Raw genomic sequence first — 20,053 nt, 5'->3', positions numbered from 1 at the left:
GTATATGTATACCTACATATCAACAATTTGTAATCATGTCTTTTTTACCTCTATAGCATAATTTGTAACCAGTACGAAAAAACTGATCTCGTTTTTGAAATTAATTAAAAAAACTGCGAAATTTCCTTTTGTTGAGTATTCGTTTAAAAATACTTTAATGTTTTTTCAACTCATATTGTTCAATATAATTTTCTGTTAACATAAGTAGGTTTTGTGAAATAATTGTGTATAAAAAGGGAATAGTTTTGTAATAAAATTCAGTAAAAACAAGCAACATTCTCGCAACATATTTAGAATTCTTCCCGCAACATTCCCGCAACATATTTAGGATTCTTCCCGCAACATTCCCGCAACATATTCAGTATTCTTCCCGCAACATTCCCGCAACATATTTAGGATTCTTCCCGCAATATTCTCGCAACATATTCAGTATTCTTCCCGCAACTTTCCCGCAACATATTCAGTATTCTTCCCGCAACATTTTGGTCCTTCGAGCCGGATCATTCAATTCCGCAACATTTTGGTCCTTCGAGCCAGATCAGTCAATTCCGCAACATTTTGGTCCTTCGAGCCGGATAAGTTTCAAACCCGCGAACATTTTGAGTTTAGCCAATAGAATTTGGCTAAGGTGCAAAGAGGTACTATATACATATCTCAATTAATTAGCATTTTTTGGGTCTTTCTACCAATCGATTTCGGTGCGTTGATTTGTGCGTGATAGCAGTGCAAATATCGTCCTTCAAATCTAAAAAAAATGTCGAGCTCGGTAAAAACACGCGACTCTGCATTTAACGCCATTAAGCGGTATATGGCTAAGAGTGTGGACGATGCCTTTACAACGGATGCAGAAAGCATAAAGAGTTATATGCAACTGCTCAGCGAGCAGTGGACTCGCTTTAATAGCGCTCAAGATACGGTCGAAATTTCGTGTGGAAGTGAAAATGTAGATATTGAAGAAAGTGTGCGAATTCAAGCTGAGACGTGGTACTCTACAGCTTTAGCAAATTTTAATCGCGTACAGAAGTGTCGTGCCGAAGCGCAACCCGCGTCCGTGTCAACGCCTGTGTCTGCAGCAATACGGCTGCCAAAGATGGAGCTGCCTAAATTTTCTGGGGACTCCACTGAGTGGATCGGTTTTTTTGACGCAATTTCTGCCTTGGTCGACTGTAATGCCGCATTGTCAAATGGTCAAAAACTTCACTATCTTCGTAGTTGTTTAAGGGGTGACGCGTTAAAAATCATAAGTGGGTTTAAAATATGTGATGTTAATTATGAAGAAGCTTGGGACCTACTAAAATCGCGTTATAAGGTCATGCGCGTTATAGTTGAAGGACATTTTAGAGCTATGGCCAACGTAAAGAGGGCAGCTAGTGATACCTCCGACGCAATTAAGGGAGTGATCGACGCTTTCCAGCAACATATACGCGAGCTTAAGGCTTTGGGACGCCCAGTGGAATTTTGGGACGATTGGCTAGTGTACGAACTAGTCAATAAATTAGGCTTCGAGACACGAAAGCAATGGGAGCTATCACTTGTCACTGATGAGCCTCCGACATTCGAACAGCTGGCCACGTTTTTAGAAGTTAGATGTCGTTCTCTATCAATGCTATCATCGCCAACGGTATTATTGCCAGCTAAGGGTAAAACCGCGTCGGTGTGTAAGTCTACGAATGTGTTTCACGCAGTGCAAGATCAGGACAGCACGGACTGTACATTTTGTAACGGGCCACACAAAATATACAGTTGTGAAAAATTTCGGGACCTTGACGCAAACGGCAAGTCGAAATTTGTGAGAGAATCGCGCGTGTGCATGAACTGCTTAAGTTCAGGCCATTATAAGGCAAAGTGTAACAGCACATCTGCATGCAGGATTTGCCATCAACGCCATCATACGCTGTTGCATAATGCTGTCGCTACAACTAACGCTACAACCGTTACTCATTTCGTCAACAGCGCCTCTCTTAGGCCTTTCTCCCCCGCCGCAGACGTCATGCATCAAACGAACGTAACCGTTTCATCCGCTAACGGTCCTTCCACAGACACCGCTGCTGCCTGTACGTTTTCACATTTGAATGTCAATCCCAACCAGCCTCGTCCAAGAGAAAGAACTGTGCTGTTGGCGACCGCCTTAGTCAAGGTACGTGATTGCTCTGGTCATTGGCAACCCGCTCGCTTGTTGTTTGATTCTGGTTCGCATACTTCTTTCGTAACCGAGTCATGTGTACAACGCTTGGGATTACCGCGAAGAGGGTCCGCAATATTAATTTCTGGAATTGGTTCCTCCCAAGGGATACGCTCTAAAGGTGAAGTATTGCTTTCATTATCATCTCATTGTTCAGATCTATGCTTTACTGTTGACGCATTGATTCTGCCTAAAATCACAAGCGATTTGCCAACACAGTCCTCGAAGGTTTCGGCGTGACCGCACCTACAAGATTTATTTTTAGCCGATCAGCACTTCATGAAACCCGGGCGTATCGATATCTTGGTCGGAATGGACGTCATGGGACAGCTCCTCTGCTCGGAGATTCGTAAGGGTCAGCCCGGTACGCCCATGGCTCAACGAACGGTTTTCGGTTGGACGTTGTTTGGAAATGTCGATGGGTCCGAATCCGCTTCGCTCGGCTTACAGTCTTTGCATTGTGAAGTTCATTTAGATCGAGCGCTCACTAGACTTTGGGAGTTAGAAGAATCACCGAAAAAGGCCCACCTCACTTACGAAGAACGCTATTGTGAAGAGTTTTTCGAAAAAACGCACAGAAGTTCACCTGACGGTCGATTTATAGTAGAGCTGCCACTGAAATCAGACGTACCCTTGGGAGCATCACGAAGTTATGCTGTTCGAAGTTTACTAAGCATCGAAAAAAGACTTGCGCGAGATGACGACCTACGCCAACGCTACAATGAGTTCATGCAAGAACTCATCGACATGAAGCACATGGAACTTGCACCACCGCCAACGGATCAAACGTTCTATATGCCGCATCACCCCGTTATAAAAGAGTCAAGTGTCACGACTAAATTGAGAGTCGTGTTCAATGCGTCCGCCAAAACCACAACCGGGAATTCGTTGAACGATGCATTATTTGTTGGTCCCCAATTGCAACCTGATTTATATTCTTTTTTTAACACGTTTCAGAACGCATCGCTACGCAGTAACAGCGGACATCGCGAAAATGTACCGCCAAATATGCATGTCCACGAAAAACCTCGATCTACAACGCATTGTCTGGCGTCGTGACCCGACGTTACCCATAAAGGATTATCACATGTTGCGCGTTACTTATGGCGTTGCCGCTGCGTCCTACTTAGCAGTTAAATCGCTGCAACAAACCGCAAAATATTCGTCACACATTTGTGAGAAGGCTGCTGCCGTCATCCATAAGGACTTTTACAAGGATGATCTCCTCCCTGCTGCGTCTTCTAAAGAAGAGCTGCTAGGTTTACAACGAAACGTCTCCGAAATACTGAAGGAAGGGGGTTTTGAACTTCGAAAATGGGCGTCTAATTGTGCGGAGCTTTTTGAAAATGTTTCGAATGCATCAGAAAATATATCACACTACCTAGTCGATAGTAAAGATGTCCATGCCTTGGGCCTTATATGGAATACAGAGGAGGACTACTTCACGTTCTCAGTTAATTTGAATCAACCACCCACTATTTTAACGAAGAGAAATTTCTTGTCTGATGCTAGCACGCTTTTCGACCCACTGGGTCTGCTCGCTCCAGCGACCATAAGATCAAAGATGTGGTTTCAGGAGATCTGGCGTATGAGTGTCGGTTGGGATGACGTTATTCCAGACTGCATCGCAGCACAGTGGCGACAACATCGCTCGGAATTGCTACTGCTATCAAGTTTAAAGATAAGTCGCTGGTTTGGCACAGGAGCAGGTGAGTCGTTCACTGAGCTACATATTTTCGCTGACGCTTCCGAGCGCGCTTACGCTGCCGTAATGTACGCGTGCACATTACACAACGACGGCAGTATTACTGTCGTGCTGATCTCGTCGAAGACTAAGGTAGCACCGCTTAAAACAACAACCCTGCCGCGCTTAGAATTGTGCGCTGCACATCTTGCTGCTAAATTGGCGCAAAGCGTGTTACATAGCTGGGGTGATCTCCGCTATCCGATCTATGCTTGGACTGACTCAACTATCACATTGGCATGGCTTCAGGCGCATCCTAGTAAGTGGATAACTTTCGTTGCCAATCGCGTTGCTGACATACAAGAAGTTTTACCGCCTGAATGTTGGAACCATATCCGCTCTGAACTGAATCCAGCAGATTGCGCTTCTAGAGGTGTAACTCCGTCTGAACTACTGCATCAAAAACTATGGTGGTCTGGTCCTGAATTCTTAAAAGGTCCTGACCATTTCTGGAAGTTATCACCTTCGCAACACACAACTCAGTTGGGCGTTCGTAGCAAGGTCGTCGCCCATGCTACGAGCTCAGATGACCACTGGCCTGTATTGATGAGACATTCATCGTATTCCAAGCTGCGCCGCATCATTGCTTACGTGTTAAGGATTTTCGTCAACGCTCGAGTTAAGACACGAATCAACGCTGCTAAACGGGTCGGTCCTCCCTGCTGTCAAGAGATATCCGAAGCTGAACTGCGCTTGATCAGGTATACACAATTCCTGTATTTTTCTAATGAAATTTCTCTTTGTAGCAAAAGAAAGCCGATTCCGCTTCGGAGTAGTATTTTGACATTGCAGCCATATCTCGATGAGAAAAACGTCTTGCGAGTAGGAGGTAGGATCAAGAACGCTGAAGTAGCTGCTGACGTAAGACATCCGATTATCCTGCCAAAAATCATGTGGGATTTACCTGCGATCCGAACCACCTACGCACGCTGTTTCATCCACGCTGCTGTCGATTTTGCTGGACCATACTCTTACAAATTCACTCATGGGAGAGGAGCGAAGGCCACCAAGGGTTATATTTGCGTTTTTATTTGCATGTGCACCGGGGCGATGCATTTAGAGTTTGTCGGAGATCTATCAACATCGAGCTTCCTCAATGCCTTTAAAAGATTTGTAAGCCGCAGAGGTTTTTGCAAGGTCCTTTCTTCTGACAATGGGACGAATTTCGTCGGGGCCGAGAAGGAGCTTCGAATTGCGTTTGAAAGGTGTATGGCTGATACCAAACTCCATTCGTTTTTTGTAGACTCTAACATCGAATGGCGTTTCAACCCTCCGTCCGCGCCTCATATGGGGGGGGGGGGGGGGGGGGGGGGTACTGGGAGATTGGCATAAAAAGAGTCAAATATCAGCTGAAACGTGTTATGAGCGAAATTCTTCTGTCCTACGAAGAGTTCAACACGCTGCTGACAGAAGTAGAAGCCTGCGTCAACTCCCGCCCACTCTGTGACAATTCTGCAGCCGCTGGTGATGTAGAGGTACTTACGCCTGGTCACTTCATTGTCGGTGAACCGCTTAAATCTATCCCGGAGCCTGAGGGTCAAGGGTTCCGTGGAAATCTGCGTCAGCGGTGGCAAGCGATCTCTGCCATGAGACAGCATTTCTGACGCCGTTGGAGAGACGAATATCTCGTCAGCTTGCAACGTCGTACCAAGTGGCTTCGCCCTTCACGCAACATCGAAGAAGGTGATGTAGTTGCAGTCTTCAACGAGCCTACCCCTCCGACGAAGTGGACGCTGGCACGTGTTATCAAATGCCACCCTGGCGCCGATGGACGCGTGAGAGTGGTGACGCTGAAAACACCGCATGGCGAATTAGTTCGGCCCATAGTAAAGCTCTGCCCTTTACCAACGAAAGGAGACTTGTTTCACGAAGAAACTACTAATTCATCATAATGTTATCAAGCTTTTCATATTTTTCTTTGCTATAATTTGTAAATTTCTATATTGAACTTATTGAGATAGTTCAAGGGCGGCGGTATGTTGAGTATTCGTTTAAAAATACTTTAATGTTTTTTCAACTCATATTGTTCAATATAATTTTCTGTTAACATAAGTAGGTTTTGTGAAATAATTGTGTATATAAAGGGAATAGTTTTGTAATAAAATTCAGTAAAAATTGTAGCTTCAAAGCTGAAGCATCAGAGTTTCATTTTGCTCTGGATTTTTGGCAACTTTCCCGCAATAATCAAGGACTCTCCAAGCAACTTTCCCGCAATAATCAAGGACTCTTCAAGCAACTTTCCCGCAATAATCAAGGATTCTACAAGCAACATTCTCGCAACATATTTAGAATTCTTCCCGCAACATTCCCGCAACATATTTAGGATTCTTCCCGCAACATTCCCGCAACATATTCAGTATTCTTCCCGCAACATATTTAGGATTCTTCCCGCAACATATTCAGTATTCTTCCCGCAACATTCCCGCAACATATTTAGGATTCTTCCCGCAACATTCTCGCAACATATTCAGTATTCTTCCCGCAACTTTCCCGCAACATATTTAGGATTCTTCCCGCAACATTCCCGCAACATATTCAGTATTCTTCCCGCAACATATTTAGGATTCTTCCCGCAACATATTCAGTATTTTCTACGCAACATTCCCGCAACATATTTAGGATTCTTCCCGCAACACTTCCGCAACACCTTTTATTTTTGTTCATTGCTTATATGGAGTCGGTGCATTGTGAGACGGAATAAAATTACATACAAAAATTTATTAATTTACGAGAAATCCAGATACAATTTCTACAAAAAACTGGCAGAACTGGAAATGTTCACTTTGGCATACAAAATGGTTTATTAAGTTAAAGCAGGTTGACATTCATTTAACTAAGTAAGACGAAAGGTTTAAGCAAGCAAAATATTTTGTGACCACAATGGTGGAAATCTCATTTATGGAATCGAAACATATGAATATTCTTTTGGGACTTTGAAGCAAAAATACCAAAAGGAAACGTATTTATCTAAGGGTGGGAAATGTTTGATATGCTGTCATCTTGTAACTTTTTTTGCTTTACCTTGTGGCAGGGTAGTTTCTTTCTATTGCATTAATCGAAAAGACTGTAACAATAAGCCCAATAATAAAAAAAGTGCCAACAAATGTTCCCCTTCGAATCATTCGTACAAAGATCCGGCCTATTTATTCGTGATGCACGCCAGCATCCCTTTGTACTTCAGCGCCAAATTAGAAAATAAGCTATAATTTCTATGGCCTCCTTTAAAGGCTTATCGTTAATAATCCAAGTTTAATACAATAAAAAAATGCAAATTTAAACACCAATACAGATTATGGAATGTGAAGCCAATAAGAGTTTTGATATTTGATATAGTATGAATATGAAGCCAAAAAATGCTTTTAACTAAATATTTCATGAAAGAATTATACCACTCTAAGTGAGCTTATTTCGCAGCCATTTAAGTCAATTAAGATATTACCCATTCTAACTTATTTTCCTTACAGTGTGTGAAATAATTTACCCAAATGATAGATACCGTTTTGGTTTTTGGCCAGCTTTATTTCTACTTATACATATATTAATTATACACATATAACACAGTACAACATAATTTTACGTTTGTGGTGAAACCAAAAGTTAGTGAAAGTTGACACTTCTTCTTCTTCTTAATTGGCGCGATAACCGCTTACGCGATTTTGGCCGAGATTAACAAAGCGCGCCAGTCGTTTCTCTCTCGTGCTAACCGGCGCCAATTGGACACACCAAGTGAAGCCAAGTCCTTCTCCACCTGATCTTTCCAACGCAGAGGAGGCCTTCCTCTTCCTCTGCTACCACCAGCTGGTACCGCATCGAATACTTTCAAAGCCGGAGCGTTTGTATCCATTCGGACGACATGACCCAGCCAACGAAGCCGCTGGATCTTTATTCGCTGCGCTATGTCTATGTCGTCGTAAAGCTCATACAGCTCATCGTTCCATCGTCTACGATATTCGCCGTTGCCAACGTGCAAAGGTCCAAAAATCTTACGCAGAATCTTTCTCTCGAACACTCCAAGCGTCGCTTCATCGGATGTTGTCATCGTCCAAGCTTCTGCGCCATACGTTAGGACGGGCATGATGAGAGTCTTGTAGAGTGTTAGTTTTGTTCGTCGAGAGAGGGCTTTACTGCTCAATTGCCTACTTAGTCCAAAGTAGCACTTGTTGGCAAGAGAGATTCTACGTTGGATTTCAAGGCTGACATTGTTATCGGTGTTAATGCTGGTTCCTAAATAGACGAAGTCTTTTACAACCTCAAAATTATAACTGTCAACAGTGACGTGGGTGCCGATACGCGAGTGCGCCGACTGTTTGTTTGAAGACAGGAGGTACTTCGTTTTGTCCTCGTTCACCACCAAACCCATTCGCTTTGCCTCTTTATCCAGTTTGGAGAAGGCAGAACTAACAGCGCGGTTGTTAAGGCCGATGATGTCAATATCATCGGCATACGCCAGCAATTGTACGCTCTTATAAAAAATTGTGCCTGAGCGATTAAGTTCTGCGGCTCGTACGATGCTCTCCAACATCAGGTTAAAGAAGTCACACGACAGCGAGTCACCCTGTCTGAAACCTCGTTTGGTATCAAACGGCTCGGAGAGGTCCTTCCCAATTCTGACGGCGCTGCTGGTGTTGAGCAACGTCATCTTACATAGCCGTATTAGTTTTGCGGGGATACCAAATTCAGACATCGCGGCATACAGGCAACTCCTTTCCGTACTGTCGAATGCAGCTTTGAAGTCGACGAAAAGATGGTGTGTGTCGATTCTCCTTTCATGGGTCTTTTCCAGGATTTGGCGTATTGAGAATATTTGGTCAATGGTGGACTTTCCAGGTCTGAAGCCACACTGATAAGGTCCAATCAGTTGGTTGACGGTGGGCTTCAGCCTTTCACACAATACGCTCGCTAGAACCTTATAGGCGATATTTAGAAGACTAATCCCGCGGTAATTGGCACAAATTGCAGGATCGCCCTTCTTATGGATTGGGCAGAGCACACTTAAATTCCAATCGGCAGGCATGCTTTCATCCGACCATATTTTGCATAGGAGCTGATGCATGCACCTTACCAGCTCCTCGCCGCCATGTTTGAATAGCTCAGCCGGCAGTCCGTCGGCGCCCGCGGCTTTGTTGTTTTTTAGCCGTGATATTGCTATTCTCACCTCGTCATGGTCGGGTAACGGAACGACAATTCCGTCGTCAACGATTGGGGTATCGGGATCTTCACATTCTCTATGACATGCGCAGCTGTCACCGTTTAACAGGTTCGAGAAGTGTTCCCTCCATAATTTAAGATTGCTCTGTACGTCAGTCACCAGATCGCCGTCTTTGTTCTTACAGGAAAACGCCCCGGTCTTGAAACCTTCTGTAAGCCGCCGAACTTTCTGGTAAAATTTTCGGGCGTTGTTCCTGTTGGCCAGCATCTCAAGCTCCTCGCACTCACGTATTTCGGCCTCTCGTTTCTTCTGTCGGATAATACGTCTCTCTTCCTTTTTCAGCTCTCTGTAGCGATCCCACATGGCTCGCGTTGCGCCCGATCGCAGCGTGGCTCTATAGGCGGCATCCTTTCTTTCTGCGGCAGCATGACATTCCTCGTCGTACCAATTGTTTTTTCGGGCTCGCCGGAATCCGATTTCTTCTTCGGCGGCGGTACGTAGTGAACGAGAAATGTTGCTCCATTGCTCGCGCATGCCGGTTTGTTGGGCAGTGCTCTCCGAGAGCAGGAGTGAGAGTCGAGTGGCGAATCTTCTGGCTGTCTGTTGTGATTGCAGCTTTTCGATGTCGAACATTCTTTGCGTAGGTAGATGTACGTTTTTTGCTGCACAGAGGCGGGTGCGCAGCTTGGCTGCAACAAGGTAATGATCCGAGTCGATGTTGGGCCCTCGGATCGTACGTACATCTAATACACTAGAAGCGTGTCTTCCATCTATCACAACATGATCGATCTGGTTTCGCGTTTTTCGATCAGGAGACAGCCAGGTAGCTTGGTGTATCTTTTTATGCTGGAATCTGGTGCTGCAGACTACCATGTTTCGGGCCCCGGCGAAGTCGATCAGCCTCTGTCCGTTACCGGATGTTTCGTTGTGCAGGCTGAATTTTCCGACTGTGGGACCAAACATTTTTTTTTTTTTTTTTTTCCCCTCCTTGCCCACCCTGGCGTTGAAGTCGCCAAGCACGATTTTTATGTCGTGGCGGGGGCAGCGCTCATAGGAACGTTCCAGGCGCTCATAGAAGGAATCTTTGGTCGCATCGTCCTTCTCTTCCGACGGGGCGTGGGCGCAAATTAGCGAGATGTTAAAAAATCGCGCTTTGATGCGGATTATTGCGAGACGCTCGTCCACCGGAGTGAACGACAGTACTTGGCGACGAAGTCTCTCTCCCACAACAAATCCGACACCGAATTTGCGCTCCTTTACATGGCAGCTGTAGTAGACGTCGCAAGGTCCTATGGTTTTCTTACCTTGCCCCGTCCATCGCATCTCTTGGATGGCAGTGATGTCAGCCTTTACTCTCACGAGGACATCAACCAGCCGGGCAGAGGCACCTTCCCCATTAAGGGACCGGACATTCCAGGTGCATGCCCTCAAATCATATTCCTTATTTCGTTTGCAGGGGTCGTCATCAGTAAAGGCAGTTCTCATCCGAGGCTTTGTAATTCTTTTCATTGGGGGGGATTTTTAAGTGGCGGGTCCCAAACCCAGCGCACAACCAGCTATCCTGGAATGCTTCGCCTTCTCACGTTAGCTCACTCCCGAACGGGTGTTCGGAAGCTACCCAGAGGATACGTGGGCTAATCCCGGCCGTTGTGAGCTGCTTGAACCATATCTAGAAGAATCGTCCTGGCCACTCCCAAGTGAATGGCGATCAGTAACTTTCCCCACTTGCGTGGACTTCTACACATGGAACCATCCTCCCAAGTTTTATAATTAAACAGACACTAAAAATAAATCTTCTAGCCTTGAGAACAGTAATATACAATTTTTCCACTTAAAAACCATAAAAAATAACACAATTTTTACAACAGCGCCACCTCGCATAGGTTTTAGTTAAAAAAAAACATAAAAATTAGATCCTTGACCCCAAAAGATACCAAAACTTTCCAGAAAATTTCAAGAAAATAACCTTCTTATTTAACCGAAACTTACTCAATGTAAAAATCAGCAGATTTAAATTTTTTATAAACAGAACCATATTGTTAAAGGTGTAAACGTTTATTTACTTTTGGTTTCATCAAATATAAAAACAAAATATATAAATAATCAAGACATAAACCTTCACTGTCACTGTGTAATTGGCTGTATTAGGTGTTTCATCGAATTTGCGGGATCGAAGGTTTTATTCGAACGGAATACAGACTTTATGGGAAGCTTTTTCATGGCAGAATAACACCTGGAGGTTTTCCATTGCCTACCGGGTAGCTTGAGTGGTTGGATGATAGAATACAAGGTTGGAAGTAACATGATTTTTTCGTTTATCACCAACACAACACAGTTGTTTTCTATCTATGTCGGAAACATACCGCTATCATAGCCTCTGTTATTTTTGCAAATCAGCTAATTCCTTAAAATTCGCTGAGAGCCGAGTAACGGTTTGATGTTGGTCACATCTTCTTTGCATTCTGTACATCGTGGCCTGGATATTTGTATCCTCTGTCTCACACCAGCTCACTCGGCAAAAGTAGGATTGGTGTAATGTGATGCATGTTAAACTTACATACAACGAATGTCATTTGTGAATTACGGACAGGATCTGAATCCTATGCTTCCATATAGGTATTCTCTTGGCAAGACTGAAAACCACTTCTGGTTCAAATGCCAGCTAAGATTAAATTATTAAAGATATTCGGAAGAATACATTTTAGCCTCGGATACATACTTATTTATATGTTTGCAGATATCGGAGATGCAACCGCCGTAGCCGAATGAGTTGGTTCGTGACTACCATCCGGAATTCAGAGATAACGTAGGTTCGAATCTCGGTGAAATGCCAAAATTAAGAAAAACATTAATCTAATAGCGGTCGCTCCTTGGCAGGCAATGGCGGAGTCGGCTTGAAACTGTAGGTCCCTCCATTTATCCAACATCAAGACGCACGCCACAAATAGGAGGAGGAGCTCGACCAAACAGCTAGAAAGGGGTGTACGAGCCAATTATATGTATATATATGTATAATATATATGTATACATATATATCCATATACATATATATTTGCATATATATAAATGTCGGAGATAGCCGCGGCAAATTGTTAATGAGTTGCGATCCTTGCGATCCTTGAGAATGAACAAAAGCTCGAGAGAAGTATCATTTCAAAAGCGGTTCTATTTCACAGCGTGTGTTGTGCATCTTTCCGCATTAGTGGTGATAGTCGTGTTAAGAGAGATGCAGTTTTGATGATAAAATAAAAGATAAACATATTTTCGCCACATTTTCTAAACCGCTACAATAATATTTAAGTATAGTAGAGTAATATTTTTCGCAACCACTTCAAGTTTAAAGACGTCTATAACTCAACTGCGTGATTACTTGCCTTAAATCGGTGCTCCAAAGACCCTTTAATTGGAAAAATCACCTCCGGTTACAGTGCGACAGTGTATTCGCGATTATTTCTATGGGACACAGTTAATTCAAAACAAAATACAATTTATATTCTTTACTTTTACAAAATTCGCCGCGTACAGTGAGGTTAATATTCAGCAAAACAATCAGGAACAGTTTGAAAGCCACTGCTCCGCTGGTGGGTGTATCAACTAATGCACAGCTCCAGGAGCGAATCGTTATAGAGTTGCCATCACGTAAACTATTTGCAGATAAATAAATAGATCTCAGCCGCTTTCCTCCTCCGGGCGGTGGAACGATCCCTAATTTTCTCATAAATAAGGACTCAGAAATATCAGCACTAAAAAAAAGATTGAGTGAACAATAAACATTTTGCCGTCAACTCAAAGAAGAAAATGAAAAACTCAAACTCGAAAATAAAATTTTGCTAATAGGACTATGAATAAGTTCGTGCGGTTTTTTTTCGAAATTTGAAACTTTATTGACGTAAAATGGTTACAAATTTAATATTCAAAATATTGTCCATCGCTTACTACTACTTTTTCCCATCTTTCTGGCAATTCACGGATTGCCTTTGTGAAAAATTCGGTCGGTTTTGCCGCAATACACGAATCGATCCATTTTTTGACTTCATCGTAATTACGGAAGTGCTGGTCAGCCAGGCCATGTTGCATCGATCGGAAGAGATAGTAATCGGATGGCGCAAGGTCTGGACTATACAGCGGGTGGGGTAGGACATCCCATTTGAGCGTTTCTAAGTATGTTTTGACCACTTGTGCAACATGTGGCCGAGCATTGTCATGTTGCAAAATAACTTTGTCGTGTCTATCGGCGTATTGCGGCCGTTTTTCTCGCAGTGCTCGGCTCAAACGCATCAATTGTCGTCGGTAGACATCCCCCGTAATCGTTTTATTCGGTTTCAGTAGCTCATAATACACAACACCCAGCTGGTCCCACCAGATACACAGCATAACCTTCAGGCCATGAATATTCTGCGCCGACGTCGATGTTGAAGCATGGCCAGGGTATCCATACGTTGCCCGACGTTTTGGATTGTCGTAACCCACTTTTCATCGCCAGTCACAATTCGATGCAAAAAACCCTTTCTTTTGTGCCGTTGAAGCAGTTGTTCGCATGCCATAAAACGGCGTTCAACGTCTCTTGGCTTCAATTCATACGGCACCCAATGGCCTACCTTTCGGATCATTCCCATGGCTTTTAAACGTTTGGAAATGGTTGATTGATCAACTCCCAAAGTTTTTGCAACCTCTTCTTGCGTTTGAGCCGGATCTTGATCGAGCAATTCCTCCAATTCGGTATCCATGAACTTTGGCGGCGCACCCTCGCGTTCTTCGTCTTCCAAGCCAAAATCACCACTTTTAAAGCGTGCAAACCACTTCTGGCACGTTCGCTCAGATAGAGCATGCTCACCATAAACTTCCACCAAGATACGATGACTTTCGGCTGCTTTTTTCTTCATATTAAAATAATGAAGAAGAATTCCCCGCAAAAACACATTATTTGGCACGAAATTCGACATTTTCAAGTGTGGTAAAAATATTGTTGTTTACGCTTCAAATAAAAAACTTATACTGACGTTTGTGCCTTACGACAGTAGCTCTCCAATGAATGTTTGGAAATGTGGATCGATGGAATAATAATCAAGTTACGCCATCTGTTGTAAAACCGCACGAACTTATAAATAGACCTATTAATTATAAAGCCTCTAAAAGGAACGAAAATGAAATCGACAAAATTCTTTTAAGTATCGGGCATTTTCCTAAGAAATGTGTGATGTCTTCTAGTTCATTTAAGTTACATAAAGTGCAATTTAAATCCCTTTGGCATCCCAAGTATATTAAATCACATCTGGCTTCATAATCCACATAATTTAATAGATTCCAGTATTATCGTTTAAATAGCTTCTGGCGTTGTTATGGTCTAATTCTTTATATAATCGGGTGCTTTGGGGTGCCTTTTCCCATAAAGTTCGAATACTCGAATCATGAAGATTTTCTAGTATTGAAATTATATTTCTATTCCACTCTCTTTTATTTGAAGTGCCCCAATTATATGTTATATTTAACTTTTGTGCCAGATTACTAATTTCTTCAACCCAAAATATCTGTTTTTCTAAAATCTTTTTTGATAGTATATGAGGCAATCTATTATCATTATATTAGAATAACGTTTTGAATATATATTTCAATGAAGCTGCAGTGTATACAAATGAAAACTTGGAATATTTGTATCCAAGAGAATGCAATAAGATGGCGTTTTACAAGGGAGATGAAGTACTCTTTTTAAAAAATAAAGTTGGATTTTGTCTACTTCTTCAAACAATCAGTTTCCCATACCTGAGCAGCATAACCCTGGATTGCTCTAGTCACCGCTAAAAACAGTTTCCATTTTGCCTACAACCTAATTTTATTTTTACTAAGAAATGTGCGCCAAGTTGCATTTATGCTATTTTTCGCTAGAACATTTCTATTTTCTATATGTTGCTTGAAACTGAGTTTTGATGTTAGCTTTACACCCAAGTAATTATATTCTTTCGTTATTGGTATAACTTCGCCGTGAAAAAACCACTTTTCTTTTTCTGCTTTTCTACCGCCTCTCCGAAAAATCAGTATTGCTGACTTAGATAAGTTTACTTGCATATTCCACTTTTCGCAGTATTTTTTTAAGTTGCTTATCATTTTTTGAAGAGCACTAACCTCATCTGCCAATATGACGATATTTAACTCATCTATAAAGTGTCCCCCCTCCAGGCAGTCGTGCAGGTCATTCAAGTAAAGAGCAAAGGTGAAAGCAGGCTCCCTTGCTTTACTCCTGACGATATTTTGAATTTTTCACTCATTTCATGCCCTACTTTTACTATCGAACATGTATTTCTGTAATAACTTTCAATAAAGTTTACCATTTTGGTGGAGATTCCTATTTCACGAAGCTTGTACAGCAATAGTTGTCTAGGGACAGTACCAAAAGCGGCTTTAAAGTCCACAAAAAACGCGTACACTTTTTTCTTCTCCCTAAACTTAATATGGACTATTGCTGTTAGGTTATATATGTTATCTACGGTTGAATGTCGCTTTCTGAAACCTGCTTAAAATTCTGTTATAATATTTTTATTTTCTACCCAGCTTGTGAGTCGCTCTTTTAAAATGCCCCGTATCGCGCCGTTTTTTTATGTTAGTTCGAATTTTTTTTTAATCGGCCTTCATTTCATTTTCGTTCCTTTTAGAGGCTTTATAATTAGCAAAATTTTATTTTCGAGTTTGAGTTTTTCATTTTCTTCTTTGAGTTGACGGCAAAATGTTTATTGTTCACTCAATCTTTTTTTTAGTGCTGATATTTCTGAGTCCTTATTTATGAGAAAATTAGGGACCGATCCACCGCCCGGAGGAGGAAAGCGGCTGAGATCTATTTATTTATCTGCAAATATTTTACGTGATGGCAACTCTATAACGATTCGCTCCTGGAGCTGTGCATTAGTTGATACACCCACCAGCGGAGCAGTGGCTTTCAAACTGTTCCTGATTGTTTTGCTGAATATTAACCTCACTGTACGCGGCGAATTTTGTAAAAGTAAAGAATATAAATTGTATTTTGTTTTGAATTAACTGTGTCCCATAGAAATAATCGCGAATACACTGTCGCACTGTAACCGGAGGTGATTTTTCCAATTAAAGGGTCTTTGGAGCACCGATTTAAGGCAAGTAATCACGCAGTTGAGTTATAGACGTCTTTAAACTTGAAGTGGTTGCGAAAAATATTACTCTACTATACTTAAATATTATTGTAGCGGTTTAGAAAATGTGGCGAAAATATGTTTATCTTTTATTTTATCATCAAAACTGCATCTCTCTTAACACGACTATCACCACTAATGCGGAAAGATGCACAACACACGCTGTGAAATAGAACCGCTTTTGAAATGATACTTCTCTCGAGCTTTTGTTCATTCTCAAGGATCGCAAGGATCGCAACTCATTAACAATTTGCCGCGGCTATCTCCGACATTTATATATATGCAAATATATATGTATATGGATATATATGTATACATATATATTATACATATATATACATATAATTGGCTCGTACACCCCTTTCTAGCTGTTTGGTCGAGCTCCTCCTCCTATTTGTGGCGTGCGTCTTGATGTTGGATAAATGGAGGGACCTACAGTTTCAAGCCGACTCCGCCATTGCCTGCCAAGGAGCGACCGCTATTAGATTAATGTTTTTCTTAATTTTGGCATTTCACCGAGATTCGAACCTACGTTATCTCTGAATTCCGGATGGTAGTCACGAACCAACTCATTCGGCTACGGCGGTTGCATCTCCGATATCTGCAAACATATAAATAAATATGTATCCGAGGCTAAAATGTATTCTTCCGAATATCTTTAATAATTTAATCTTAGCTGGCATTTGAACCAGAAGTGGTTTTCAGTCTTGCCAAGAGAATACCTATATGGAAGCATAGGATTCAGATCCTGTCCGTAATTCACAAATGACATTCGTTGTATGTAAGTTTAACATGCATCACATTACACCAATCCTACTTTTGCCGAGTGAGCTGGTGTGAGACAGTGGATACAAATATCCAGGCCACGATGTACAGAATGCAAAGAAGATGTGACCAACATCAAACCGTTACTCGGCTCTCAGCGAATTTTAAGGAATTAGCTGATTTGCAAAAATAACAGAGGCTATGATAGCGGTATGTTTCCGACATAGATAGAAAAAAACTGTGTTGTGTTGGTGATAAACGAAAAAATCATGTTACTTCCAACCTTGTATTCTATCATCCAACCACTCAAGCCACCCGGTAGGCAATGGAAAACCTCCAGGTGTTATTCTGCCATGAAAAAAGGCCGATTAAAAAAAAATTCGAACTAACATAAAAAACGGCGCGATACGGGTCTTCTAATTTCGCCTCTATTTTCACCCGCCACTCTCAGAATGGACCTAATTTTTGCTAACCTGAATTTGTTGCACAGTGTAATTGGAGTGAGATTTCCAATCGCCTTTTTTAAAGAACGGATATATCACACTTGTTTCGAAACATTCAGATACTTGGCCCATATTATATAGCCTATTAAAAACGTTTGCCAACTCAACAATAAACCGGTCATCGGCATTTTTAAAAAACTCATATGGGACCTTGTCTGAGCCTGGAGCTTTTCCACATTTCGTTTTTTGTAACATCAATCTGATTTCATCTATTGAGATTGGTCTGTCTTGACCTTACTAAATTTGCCACATATTGTATACATGGTGCACAGCGGTTGGATTTAATAATGCTTGAAAATAGTGCATAAATATTGCCGGCGATACCTCTAGACAAGATTCTGTAACTGAACACCGAAGGACGTTGACCATCTTCCACCAATCCTTACTGTTATTAACCTCATTTATTCTGAGTTCAAGATTGTCATACTAATTCTTCTTGCTCTCTTCACATAGTTTCTTGTATTTTCTATTTGCCTGAATATATTTCTTTTTATCACTTCCACTCAAAGTTTTGTTATAAATTCTTAGTCGTTTCTAGCTGACTGAAATTTCCAGGTAAACCATTCCGATTTTTTTCTCAATCTTTCTTTATTTCGCCTCTGTGAAGTTGATATTCTAATTATTTCAGTTAAATCTTCAAGATCTAGCTTTTTTTTACATATTTCTTTTTCTGTAGGTTGCTAATAAGTTTCTTGTTATACAATTCTGCTCGTAATTCATCCCAAACAATTTTTGATAACAAGTTCGTCTTGCATATTGAAGCTGATTTTCTTGCAGGCAATTGCATTTTTAAAATAATAGGCAAGTGATCAGACCATGTTTTATTGTCCACTATAAAATCAGACGCATGTTTCAATATGTCCCGAGATATTGCACATATATCATTGACAGATTCACCTATATTACTAACATAAGTAAATTTTCCCTCAACATCACTACTTAACATGCCATTCAACACTATTAGACCATTATTTATGCAGAACTCTATGAACTGCCATCCACCTCTAATGATTTCTTTGTCTCTTGAATTCCTATCTGCTTTTCCTCCTACAATATCATTTAGTAAAATTTCGTCCATATTTACTTGTAAGTCTCCAATTCGTATATTAAGGTCACGGATTACAACACCATTTACAAAATCATTTTGAACGAAACTTTCTTTTACAATTTCAAAATCATGTATCCAGTTATTACTCTTCAAATATAATGGAATCAAGTTAACAGTTTTTCCGGCCACACAAAATTCGATTACATCTAAACAGTCTAAACACTTAAACGAATATCTGACATCAACATTTTCTAGGTCTTTTTTAATGCCATAAAGGAGCCCACCACTTGCCATAATGGCTACGTCGTACTGCTGATCTCCAAAATAGAGTAAATCCCTTGAAGAATTTTAAATATTTTTCAAAATTTCCATTTCAACATGCGTTTCTAACAAGATGAAAACATCAAACGAACAAATATAATCAAAAAAAATCTTTATATAACGTTTTATTTGCTAAGCCGTTAATGTTATACGACACAGTTTTAATATTAGTTAATTGACTACGATTTTCTAAAAGTTCATCACTGCTGGTTGTTACATTTAATTTTGCGGTTACTTTAGTACAATTCTTTAGTTTTTTGAATTTATTTTCTCTAACAAAGAGTAATAGGTAATATCAATTTTTGACACGTTTATACCAAAGTAGTGAATAAGAATTTTCTCTGCCGACTGCCCCTCACACATAAGTAATTTATTATTATTGTATGACATCCATTTGCCGTCAATATTCATGCTATCATTCTCTACGAATATTTTATATGTTCTACTTAAGGCCAAGAGCTTTTGTTTTAACTGCAATAGGACTTTTCTATTTTGTTGCCTTTCAGAGCTAAAGTAATTTTCAATATATAGATCCGAACCTCGCAACATTCTAGCGTTTTTAAGGATATCTCCTGCCACTTCCACAGTTTCAAACTCTGCTATTATATTGCACTTATTATCTTTATCGTATAATGAACGTGCCTCTCTTATTTTAATGCGATGCAGACTAAGCTTGGTTGGTTGGTTGGTTAGAGTGGTGATTCATCCAGAATCCAACTAGCGCTTCCGCACCATTTTGTTGCCACATCCTCCTTACCAAATTGTTTAACAGTTATTTGCAGCAGGACTATATCCAGTCTGTGCGGTTTAGGAACCTTATTAGGTTGTTGACTTGAAAGCCAGACAGTTGCTCGAGACTCTCGAACAGCGGTTTACCCAGGGTTAACATTCTGTCCTTCCATAGGGCAGGGCATTCACAGAGTTCACAGAGGAAATGGAAGATTGTTTCTTTTTTCTCCGGTTGTTTAAACAGTATGTGTTATGAGGGATGCCCATTTTGGCGGCTTGTTCTCCGATAGACCAGAAGCCAGTTATGACTGCCGTAAGTCTACAGGTGTCCCGTCGTTTCATGTTTATTAATGTCGACGATTGCTTGAGGTTGTAGGTGGGCCATAACGTTCTACTGATTTTGCATTTCGTCTGGTCTCTCCATCTACAATCTGCAATTCGAAGGTATTTTAGGGAAA

General features: G+C 41.2%; 2 protein-coding genes across 2 annotated transcripts; both read left to right on the top strand.

Annotated features, from left to right (window-relative positions):
- Positions 1-754: 754 nt before the first annotated feature.
- On the top strand, positions 755-2,422 carry LOC128870064 (uncharacterized). Its single transcript, XM_054112662.1, has one exon. The coding sequence runs from the start codon at positions 755-757 to the stop codon at positions 2,420-2,422; it is 1,668 nt and encodes a 555-aa protein (XP_053968637.1).
- Positions 2,423-2,494: 72 nt separating this feature from the next.
- LOC128870063 (uncharacterized) lies at positions 2,495-4,702 on the top strand. The gene is made up of 3 exons (XM_054112661.1): positions 2,495-3,069; positions 3,140-4,574; positions 4,673-4,702. Exons 1-3 carry the CDS (start codon positions 2,495-2,497, stop codon positions 4,700-4,702), a joined length of 2,040 nt encoding a protein of 679 aa, XP_053968636.1.
- The last annotated feature ends 15,351 nt before the right edge of the window (positions 4,703-20,053 follow it).

Source organism: Anastrepha ludens, chromosome X, assembly GCF_028408465.1.
Source record: "Anastrepha ludens isolate Willacy chromosome X, idAnaLude1.1, whole genome shotgun sequence".
NCBI lineage: Eukaryota > Metazoa > Arthropoda > Insecta > Diptera > Tephritidae > Anastrepha > Anastrepha ludens.
Note: the sequence above shows the minus strand (reverse complement) of the source record. Positions and strands in the feature narration are given on the sequence as shown.

Excerpts from the sequence above, each read along its gene's own strand:
- LOC128870063 (XM_054112661.1), top strand. The coding sequence starts at position 2,495 with ATGGACGTCATGGGACAGCTCCTCTGCTCGGAGATTCGTAAGGGTCAG. Across the intron at positions 3,070-3,139 it reads AAAACCACAACCGGGAATTC|AACGCATCGCTACGCAGTAA; the intron begins GTTGAACGATGC and ends AACACGTTTCAG. Across the intron at positions 4,575-4,672 it reads GAATCAACGCTGCTAAACGG|CAAAAGAAAGCCGATTCCGC; the intron begins GTCGGTCCTCCC and ends TTCTCTTTGTAG.
- LOC128870064 (XM_054112662.1), top strand. The coding sequence starts at position 755 with ATGTCGAGCTCGGTAAAAACACGCGACTCTGCATTTAACGCCATTAAG.